The sequence below is a fragment of the Xenopus laevis genome, chromosome 2S (genome assembly GCF_017654675.1).
Source record: "Xenopus laevis strain J_2021 chromosome 2S, Xenopus_laevis_v10.1, whole genome shotgun sequence".
NCBI lineage: Eukaryota > Metazoa > Chordata > Amphibia > Anura > Pipidae > Xenopus > Xenopus laevis.
The window spans coordinates 38,855,974-38,867,294 of NC_054374.1; the positions used below are offsets into that span (position 1 = coordinate 38,855,974).

At 37.9% G+C, this 11,321-nt stretch overlaps 1 protein-coding gene across 1 annotated transcript in view; it reads left to right on the forward strand.

Annotated features, from left to right (window-relative positions):
- Positions 1-8,173, forward strand: part of pafah1b1.S (platelet activating factor acetylhydrolase 1b regulatory subunit 1 S homeolog) — a 31,669-nt gene extending 23,496 nt beyond the window's left edge. Inside the window, exons 5-11 of the mRNA NM_001366437.1 lie at positions 348-554; positions 2,789-2,957; positions 3,686-3,788; positions 4,945-5,173; positions 5,712-5,813; positions 6,041-6,197; positions 7,981-8,173. Of these exons, the coding sequence (NP_001353366.1) occupies positions 348-554; positions 2,789-2,957; positions 3,686-3,788; positions 4,945-5,173; positions 5,712-5,813; positions 6,041-6,197; positions 7,981-8,054 (1,041 nt within the window). The 3' untranslated portion in view covers positions 8,055-8,173. The remainder of the gene's footprint in view (positions 1-347; positions 555-2,788; positions 2,958-3,685; positions 3,789-4,944; positions 5,174-5,711; positions 5,814-6,040; positions 6,198-7,980) is intronic.
- Positions 8,174-11,321: the final 3,148 nt, after the last annotated feature.

Below are 11,321 nucleotides of genomic sequence, written 5' to 3' on the forward strand. Positions count from 1 at the left end.
TTAAAAAAATCGCTACTTCCTGCTGAAAAGCAGCCCCACAAATGATTCTGCCACTACATATGTCTGAAAGCAATGTGGCCATCACATCTTCAGTGGCATCATAGTCTTTCAAGGTAGTAATTTGCAGTTTAGAACTTTGTACCTATTAGTGTGTCACTTAAAGGGTTAAAGTAATAGGACCCGAGACAAATAACAATCTTTGACTGAAGTAAGGGAAAACCTTGCCACACATTTATTAAGCATCTCTTGAAATTAATGTTACTTATACTTAGGTGTAAATAACAGGTTGCTGCACTTCAGAAACTTGTTTGAGTCATTTTATATTCTGTTGGATTTTTGTTTTTTAGGTTATGGAATTAGAATCCAAATTAAATGAAGCAAAAGAAGAGTTTACATCTGGAGGACCTATAGGCCAAAAGCGAGACCCCAAAGAATGGATACCTCGCCCACCTGAAAAATATGCACTCAGTGGTCATCGGAGTCCTGTCACTCGTGTTATTTTTCATCCAGTGTTTAGTGTTATGGTCACGGCATCAGAAGATGCAACGATCAAGGTAACCTTTACTGTATGTTTTAAATCCATGAAATTGCAAGAAGGTTTTTTTAACCTAAGCTAAACATTTCAGAGAAGGGAGTACTTCATAGTTATACAATTTTAAGATTATTTCAGACACATGACAAAAGTCAACTGTACTGGGAACACCTTACACTTGTGTTTTACACACAATTCTATTACAGTATATCAGAGAATTATGGAATTGCCCCTGCCTTGCAGTGTTCATTTATAATTAATTATTTGATTAAAAATTAAGTTCATGGCCTTTCCGTTATTGAGCTTTTGTATAATTGGTTTCTGGATAATGGATATTGTGTTAAATCGATGATCCTCCAACCAGTGGCTCACAAGCAACATGTTGCGAACTAGCCCATTGGATGTTGCTCCCAGTGGCCTCAAAGCAGGTGCTTAGTTTTCAGTTCAGAGCTTGGAGGCAAGTTTTGTTTGCATAAAAACCAGATGTACTGCCAAATAGTGTCCTGTAGTCTAACTGTAAATATAAGCTGATTAAATATTTTCAGCATCCATTCTTGTCACTAATAGCCCAGCGATCTGCACCACAGTTATTGTAATTGGCCGAGCTCTTCTCCCAGTTCACTGGCATGTCACCCCCCCACCCAAGTGGCTGCTTTGTTTCCCATCTCCCCCTCAATACTCTGCTCTTTTTCCCTTTGAAAGGCAGTCATCTCACAATACAGGTATGGGACCTGTTATCCAGAATGCTCGGGATCTGTGTTTTCCAGATAATGGATCTTTCCATGATTTAGATCTTCATACCTTAAAGGGGAACTATCGCGAAAATTTTTAAAATAAGCTTCATCATACTGAAATAAGAAACTTTCTAATTACAGTCAACTACAAATTCTGCATCATTTCTGAAATAATCAAGTTTTTCTTCACTATCCCTCTCTCAGTATCTGTTTCTCTTCATTCTGTCTTCATGCAGGAGTTGGGTGTCCGTTAGATTCAATATATCTTATGGGGGGGCTTTTCTAGCAGATGTATTAGACCTCACTCATAAATGATACAATACAGGTATGGGATCCGTTATCCAGAAACCCGTTATCCATAAAGTTCTGAATTACAGAATGTACATCTCCCATAGACTCCATTGTAATCAAATATTCCAAATTCTTAAATATTATTTCCTTTTTATCCGTAATAAAATAAATAGTATTAACACAGTACCTTGTACTTCATCCAAACTAAGATATAATTAATCCTTATTGGAAGCAAAACCAGCCTATTGGAGTTATTTCGTGTTAATATGCTTTTCTAGAAGACTTAAGGTATGAAGATCCAAATTACGGAAAGATTCGTTATCAGGAAAGGTCCTGAGCATTCTAGATAACCGTTCCCATACCTGTACAATAAAAATTTAACAAAATAACTGCTTTTTTTTGCACAAATCCTGCATGTAGAGAGACATGTCTGGTGATTTTAATAGTGAGCTCTAATACATCTTCTAGGGCAGGCAAAAGGAGCCCCCCCCCCTTATAAGATATGCTGAATCTAACTGTCAATGAAATAGATGCTGATAGAGGAATAGCGAAGATACACTTGATTTTTTCAGAAATGGTACCGAATTTTTATTTGATTGTATTTAGAAAGTTTCTTATTTCAGTATGCTGAAGCGTATATTAAATTTTCATGATTGTGATCGTTTACCTTTGTCTACTAGAGAATGATGTAAACATTAAATAAAGCCAATAGGCTGGTTTTGCTTCCAATAAGGATTAATTATATCTTAGTTGTGATCAAGCACAAGGTACAGTTTTATTATTACAGAGAAAACGGAAATAATTGTTTAAAAAATTGGATTTTCATAAAATGGAGTGTATGGGAAATGTCCTTTCCTTTAATTCAGAGCAATTTTTCAATTGGCTTTAAAGTTTACCTTTATAAATATGATTTTATCAAGTTAGAAAATGCCTTTTTAGGAAGCATATTTTACTTATAGTGGGGGTTTTCTGCTAGGGACTTGTTAAAAACTGCACATTTTATCCTTTCCTTAGGGGGTTGTTCTAAAGGCTTAAAGAGAACTTCATTCTTGCATTTCATATGGAAGTATTCTGCCAGTATTCAGGTTTTTCCAAGACCCAATTATTTTGATTTTGTAGCTCATTAATTATTCATCGAGGTTGGAGACTTCCCTGCAGAGTGAAAATGAACGTCTGTGCCTCCTGTCAAGCCGTGGCATGGTGCTAATAGATTTTTCTTTCCGAATGTCAGGTGTGGGACTATGAGACTGGAGATTTTGAACGCACACTCAAGGGGCACACAGACTCTGTGCAGGATATATCTTTTGACCATTCTGGAAAGCTGCTGGCCTCTTGTTCTGCGGATATGACTATTAAGCTATGGGATTTCCAAGGTTTTGAGTGCATCAGGACTATGCATGGTAAGAACCTCGTGTTTGTTTCTTTGGCATGATATCGCTCCAACTTGCAGTAAAAAAAAAAATAAGAACGTACCAGCGCGTACTCATTTAGATATAGAAGAATTGTGCTTAAAAAAGTAGTGTTTCTGGCTGATTTATTGAATATTTCTGCAAAACCCCTAATAATCCCTCCCTTCTCTTCCACTTCCTGCTCCCTGAATTCCCAGGCTGTGCAGGGGAGCCGGCGGCACTCAGCTCACTGCACTGTAGGACAGGAACCAATCAGCAGCTAGCAGGACCTGATGGGGAACTGAAGGCTGTCTTTGCTTGTCTGACTACTGGGCTGTGATTGGTTGTCCCCCTCCTACTGTGCTTCTGGCAGGGACTGTTAGCACATGCCCACCCCTCATTTGAACATCTATAGGGATCTCCAGTAAAGGGGCTATTTTTAAAGATAATATTAATTTTTATCACCATGTAAAAGCAACACCATATATTACTTATAATTGCCTACAAAATTAGGGTTTTTTTTTTTCATTTATCCTATATGTCTCCTTTAATGTGTTTTTAGCTTGTGGTACATTCAACAACATGGCATCTATTAATTGATTTTTATTTTGCCATTTTTGTCTGAACACAATCTTTGCAGCATTCATCATGTCATGTAACAGAGGTGTGTCAATTATTACTCTTCTCTTTCTAAATATACAGAACCCAACCATTTCTTGTTTAATGATTTTTTTTATCAGGTCATGATCATAATGTTTCCTCAGTAGCCATTATGCCCAATGGAGATCATATAGTGTCTGCCTCAAGGGATAAAACCATTAAGATGTGGGAAGTTCAGACTGGGTAAGTATAAATGGCCAGGATATTCAAAGATGGGAAAAGATATGAAAACATGGAATTTGTTTTCAGTATTGCATTCAATTAATTTAAATTCAAATCCATTAAACATTTAATTAGAATCAGGACCACTGAGTCAGTAGTGCACTTTGCTTATTTGCAGCAGTATGCAGAAATTGGAGTTGTATCTGTTCCTTGCATATTTAATTTAACACATTAAAGGGGTTGTTCACCTTTGAGTTAACTTTTAGCATTATGTAGAGAGGGATATTCTGAGACAATTTGCAATTGGTTATTTTTTATTATTTGTGGTTTTTGAGTTGCGACCATGCATTTATCTGAATGAAATCTTTGTATCACAGACAGCACCATCCATGAAAATATAAAATACAACCTGCATAGGTCTTTTTTTTTTTTATCTGAATGAAACCCTGGAATATGAATAGGAGATGCCTGAATAGAAAGACAAGTTATAAAAAATAGCAATAACAATAAATGTGTAGCCTTACAGAGCATTTGTTTTTTAGATGGGCCAGTGACCCCATTTGAAAGCTTTAAAGTGTCAGAAGAAAAAGGCAAATCATTTAAAAAAGCTATAAAAAATAAATAATGAAGACCAATTGAAAAATTGCTTAGAATTTACAATCATACTAAAGGTGAACAACCCGTTTACGGATTATTTACTGACACTGGACAGAAACCCATACCAGCCAATCGGCAACTAGCTTTGATTTAGCTACTGCAGGTAGAACAACAGAAGGAACATTTTTATTTCAGGAGGTTAGTGCTATAATACACATGAGTTTTCACTCATAACTTCGATGCATTTGCAAAGTGTCTAAATAAGTCCGTCTGTCTCGCTCTCTGGGGTATATTTATCAAAGAGTGAAGTTAGAGATCACCACAGTGAAATTCCGCCACTCTCTATTCATTTCTATGGCGTTTTTAAGAGTATTTATCAATGGGTGAAAGTCCATCCTTTGATAAATACGCCTTTCAAAATCCCATAGAAATGAATAGAGAGTGGCGGAATTTTACTCTAGCAGACTGTGGCGATCTTTAACTTCACTCTTTGATAAATATACCCCTCTGTCTGTCTCTCTCCTTGCATTACTCCGTAAACTACATGTATGCATGTTACAGTCTTTTTCATTTGCCACAGGTATTGTGTGAAGACCTTCACAGGACACAGAGAGTGGGTTCGCATGGTGAGGCCAAACCAGGATGGTACACTTATTGCCAGCTGTTCCAATGACCAAACTGTTCGGGTTTGGGTTGTAGCTACAAAGGAATGCAAAGCAGAACTTAGAGAGCATGAGCATGTGGTAGAATGCATTTCTTGGGCACCAGAAAGCTCATATTCTACCATATCCGATGCTACAGGATCTGAGGTATATAATTGTTTTTCTAAGTTTTGGAAAGCAAAGTTTTATATTTAAAAGTGTGTGTATGTGTAATATATGTATGAGAAATAAAGTAGCTGCACAATCATAGGTCCAAATGCCTGACTGTGCACAATTAGTAGGAATAGCCATCAATAAATATAAAAAGTCATGCACTCTCAGCACTTGTTATAAAACTGCTCTATAAAACGTTCTCTTTTTTTTTTTTGTGAACCACTAATTACCCTACCCCAAAAAGTGCATGCCTTGCTGCTCAGCATCTCAAATAAACAACGAAGAAACATAGTTGTTGACAGAGACCCTAGTTGTGGTAGGAAATGCAATGTAGCAGTAAAAAAATACAGGGTAACTTAGTTTTTCTTGCCTGGGTGCAAGAAAAATAAAACAAAGCAAAAATGTTCTGTGCTAACTGATCTTTGCATAAGTTTTATTTATTTGCCTAAATATTTAAACATATGCAAAGTCCATTTGGTGTATGCAAGCCTACACTTTGTGTAAACTATAACATTTTTATTTTATTTTTCAGACTAAAAAAAGTGGTAAACCTGGTCCTTTTCTCCTGTCTGGTTCCAGAGATAAAACTATAAAGATGTGGGACATTAGCATTGGCATGTGCCTAATGACACTTGTAAGTTTTACAGAACTCTTTTAAAAAAAATTCTAAGTTTTATCCTGTTCTTTTTATTACTCTAATAGATTTTAACAACCATTCTTACTTTGTTAGTAAGCATGGCTTTATTGCATGGTTTTCAAAAAAAAAACCAAACCATCATTTACTTTGTTCTATATGTTGGCACTGCTGGCTCATTTGTACTATTTCTTAGACTCTCTTATTTATTCCCACTCCCTTACTAGGTTGGCCATGATAATTGGGTGCGTGGAGTTCAATTCCATCCAGGAGGAAAGTTTATTCTTAGTTGTGCTGATGATAAAACTATACGCATTTGGGACTACAAGAACAAACGCTGCATGAAAACCCTTAATGCGCATGAACATTTTGTTACCTCTTTGGGTAAGATTTCCAATCTCATATCTTGTATAAATTATGGTAAAACAAATCTTTTCCCTATTAGTGTTGGTTTGTGCATTCAGCCACACAGCAATGCAACAGCTGATTTCAGTTTCAACTTTGGGTTTGTAGCGGCAGGAGGGCACATTGCATTTTCGTATAAGTAGCACAAAAATCCATCACATGGTAAAGAGAAAACAAACACACCCATGTAAGGGCCTTTAAATGGTAGGGATATCTAATTGCACTGACAATCTGACTTTACTGAATTGCAGAAAGATAACTACAAACCTGTTTTATGTATTCCTCTATAAATTGCATAGTTGTGTCCCTTGTGAAGAGATACTATTCTGTGGTCAGAATTTGAAAAATAACTATGTTTTAAAGGAATTGTTCAGTATAAAAATAAAAACTGAGTAAATATATAGGCTGTGCAAAATAAAAGATGTTTGTAATATAGGTAGTTAGCCAAAAATGTAATGTATAAAGCCTGGAGTGAGTGGATGTCTAACATAATAGCCAGAACACTACTTCCTGCTTTGCAGCTCTCTTGCTTTCCACTGATTGGTTAACAGGCAGTAACCAATCAGAGACTTGAGGGGGCCACATAGGTCATATCTGTTGCTTTTGAATCTGAGCTAAATGCTGAGGATCAATTGCAAACTCATTGTCCCATGTGGCCCCCCTTCAAGTCAATGACTAAAGTTGAAAATAAAGAAGTTCTGTTCTGTTAGAATATTCACTCCAGCCTTTATACATTAAATTTTTGGCTAACTAACTATATTAGAAACATTTTTTATTTTGCACATTTATTTACCCAGTTTTTATTTTTTATTCCTTAAACATCTGGAACTTAAAGGAACAATAACAACAAAGTCTTTCAACGCATAAACCACTTCTACACTTATGTAATACTAAATACACCTCAACCCACCCCATTACATTTTTCAGTTGTAAAACACATAATTAGAACTCACAAATATCCTAGCTTCCTAGCCTTGAAGGAGTTTCCAATTAGGTGATTGGGCACCATACAGCCAGAATAGCTGTGTTTGTGCTTACTCCTGTTCAGGCGGTGGCTGATTTAGAACTGAAAGATGGATTTTGTATGTGTCAGTTTGGTGAAGCGATTGGGAAAAATCATGGCATAATATGATGTACTTACTATTATAGTAGCAAAAATGGTGATGTTACTGGTATTTTAATGTGAATCTGACCGGTCTCATGTTCTTTTAAAAAACTGGAAGCATCTCTATAAAGACCATCTTGCTATAACCGATCCTGCTGTTTCCTACATGTGTTGAATGCCTGGGTCATAGACACAGTGGGGCTCATTTATAAACACTGGGCAAATCTGCTCCCAGGCAGTAACCCATAGCAACCAATCAGATGATTGCATTCAGTGGTCACCCTTCAGCTGACTGAAAAAATGCTAATCACTGATTGGTTGCTATGGGTTACTACCCAGGTGCAAATTTGCCCAGTGTTTATAAATGAGCCCCACTGTGCTGGAACACTGATATAAACAATACCTCCTGCTTGTCAAGGCTTTTCCTAGTCCCCAGCTGTTGAGAGTCTGGGGTAGGCAAGTAACAGGGGGACAGGCAAGAAAATGATACTGGCACAATCAATTAAAACATAAGTGTCTCTATGGAAAAAAAACTGCTTATTGAAAACATTCTATGGCGTTTTATTAAAATCTTTGCTACAACAAAACAGCTCAATTTTCCTTTGTGAAATTTTACTTAAGGAAAGGTCAGAATTAATCTGTGCGCTTTCATTTCAGATTTCCACAAGACTGCGCCGTATGTGGTGACTGGAAGTGTAGATCAAACAGTAAAAGTGTGGGAGTGCCGTTGATTTGAATTCACCTTGGAACCCATCGCCTTTCCCCCTTTCCTCTGGATGCACTCAGATACCATGGTTACCCATTGAGCTCTGTTAAATACCTTTGTCCTTTCATGTAAATTATTCTGGATGTAGATTGAGCTTATTAAATGTTACACAAAAAGTATTCATGCATGGTGAATCCAAATTGTATACTGTAAATTTACATACGTTGTCTAGAAGTACCATAGGTTTAAGAACATGGGCTGGCATTGGTCACATCAGACCTAAGAGGCAAGAACTGTGTATTTGTGGGGTGTAGCTGACAGTTAATCTCTCTACCTTAACAGGATTGGGCCTGACATACTCCGTCTCCAGCTGTGGGCACATTCAGAAGCACATATATAAATATATGTAAAGCTAGGTTTATTTACCCCACTCTTGCAATTTGCATTGGAATGTCTGCCCTATCAGATTCTATGATGTAGCAGCAAAACCCGTATACTAACATTTTATGAAAGGGTAGGTTAACGTTCTGCACAGCAGTTTGTGTTGCGCTTGTTAAAATCGAGCCAGTTCTCTACATAATATGTGGGTGTTGCTCAGTCTGATTAGCATCTAATAATCCTCACCTAGGGTGCTTTCACAGGGAATTTACACACTTGATGGCCTTAAGGAGTTGATTGTTGGATGTTAAGCAGATATAAAAGACAAGTAACGCAACAGATTTGCTTAAAGATTTAGTTACTTTCTAAGGGTAAGGACAAACGGGTAGATTCGTGGAGATTAGTCGCCTTGGCAACAAATCGACTCTTTTTCGGGGCGATAATCTCCCCAAACTGCCTTCCCGCTAACTATAATGAAAAATTGGCGGTGCTTCGTTTTCCGAAGTCGCCTGAAGTTTTCGATTTTTTTATTAGAGCTGGCGGGAAGCTAGGGGAAGGCAGTTCGGTGAGATTGGGCCCCCCGAAAAGAGGCGATTTGTCGCCAGGGCGACTAATCTCCCCGAATCTGCCTGTGTGCCCTTACCCTAAATGTGTTTTCTGAAAGTCAGAACAGCTTTATATATATTGGTAACCCTGTCCAATCTTTTCATTCCTCAAAATCCTTTGTATTCCTCAGGTTATTATTATTATTATTATTAACCTGCCTTTTCCCCCTAAGTTCACTCCCCTTTGTGGTTGTGCCAGTGCTACAAAGTCATGGCTGATCTATCTGGTAACCGGTGTCCTGCAGATCCATTAGTTCAACCAAGGTAAATAGCTTTTTATAGGAAATTGGTATCTATATTGTCCTGCAGCACTGCCACTTTCTTCTCATGCTGGCTGAGCCTCATCCTCTGACTGGCAAGGATAATGTTTATTTCTACGCCCCCATCTTTACTAGTGACTGATTAATCCTGAGACTAGATTCACTTAAAGCCTACTTATATGTTTAAAAGTAAGAAGTGTCAATCCCTCACTGTCTGGACGTTTAAACATAACTCACTACGTGTGCACATCTCTGGTACAGAGCCACACAATTTCCAAGATTTTATAGAAAACCCTTTGCAGACCTGAGCTGGTACATTCACTTTGGGCTCCTCTAGAAATGCTCTGCTGGGTTTGTGAATAACCAACCAAGCTGTAACGTTGTGCCAGTTTCTCCAGCAGCCATGTTGTCCTTCTAAAGAGGGAGTGGCGCTTTATCAACCAAAACTGCATAATCGCACTCGTCTGGGCTCCTGCAACCTAAACAAGCACTGTATCGTTAAAGCGTATGAATGGGAAACGGGGAACTAAAGTTTACAGAAAAGTTATTTTTTGTTGTTTTTTTTTTTGTGTTTATAAATGTTGTAATATAATTTTGGAGTTAAAATTTCTGCTCAGCCTGGGGTTAATTCTATCTGCTCTTCTACATGCCAGCCTTTTACAGAGTCTTTTGGTTACTCCTTCTCTGCTTCTTATGTGGCTTGTTGCTTGGCAAGTTCAGTCTTGCCCCTCCAGCTTCTCTTCCGGTGCTTTGTGCCAACAGAAGAAGAAATGAAAATGTTCATGAAGAGAAGGTAGTAAAGTCTCAGTCCAAATAACAAGCAGAATTTATATCACAAACCTTCAATTTAATTAATTTGTAAAAAAAATTTGGGCTTTAGTTCTCGTTAACTACGCTGCAGTTAAGACCCACGGATTACCAGCATGCTCTAGTGACATGTCAAAACTTGGGTGTGTTTATAACAATAAGAATTGCTGATTTATATGAGTGGGTAAGAGCAGGACATGTAACAAAACCCAAACCTCTTTACTTTGTGCTAATTTTGCCTCCCTTGTGACAGGTGTATTTGCTCCTATGATGATGTTGCTTTGTGTGCAAATAAATGCTGCTGTTTTCAGGTTCAGGACCAATAATGCAGAGAGAATAAACTTTGCACACTTACGTATCCGCAGTGCTGTCTCTTATATCCGTAGCCCTCCAGGTTATTAGGCTTATTATTCGGCTGCCACATCAGCAAATGTAAAAATGAAACCTGAGTGCCTGGAAATTAACAGACTAATTTAGAAACACTGGGCAAACTTGCACATGGGCAGTATCCCATAGCAACCAGTCAGTGGGGGTCATTTATCACCACTGGTCAGATTTGCCCATGGGCAACAACCCATGGCAACCAATAAAATTGCTGCATCCATTGTTCTACTTTCAGCTGGCTTAAAGAAGCTAATCACTGGTTGCTATCGGTAACTGCCCATGGGCAAATTTGCCCAGTGTTGATAAATGAGCCCTAGTGTCTGACTTTTTTTCCAAGCAGCTGCAGGTTGAACAGTGGTTGTAATGAGCTACGGGCCAGGTGCAAATTTGCCCAGTGTTTATTAATGAGCCCCCTTGTCTTACATTCCCTTTTGTGGAGTGATGGTTTTATTAATTGTCATAATGACTTTATTCCCTCTCTCAAGGATCCGAACCATAAACGTGCTAGGGATGTTAAAGGGGAACTAAAATGAAAATTTAATATTCGCTTCAGCACACTGAAATAAGAGACTATAAGTTACATTTGTTTTCAGTTTTGTTTTTATCCCAATAAGCTTTTTGCATACTAAAAAAAACAAAACAAATGTTGCGTTTTAGTATGGTCTTATGGTAGGACTACATGGACGTTTTCGGCGCAATCCAACCCGCTGTGACAAGTAGCATGCGACAAAAATAAGGTATGTGAGTGCATTGTCGCATGGTGTCGCAGTATCTGCATCTTGCAGTCTTGTCGGGTCTGATCAACGCTGTGACACCATGCGACAATGCATTCACATACCTTATTTTTGAGCGTCTGAT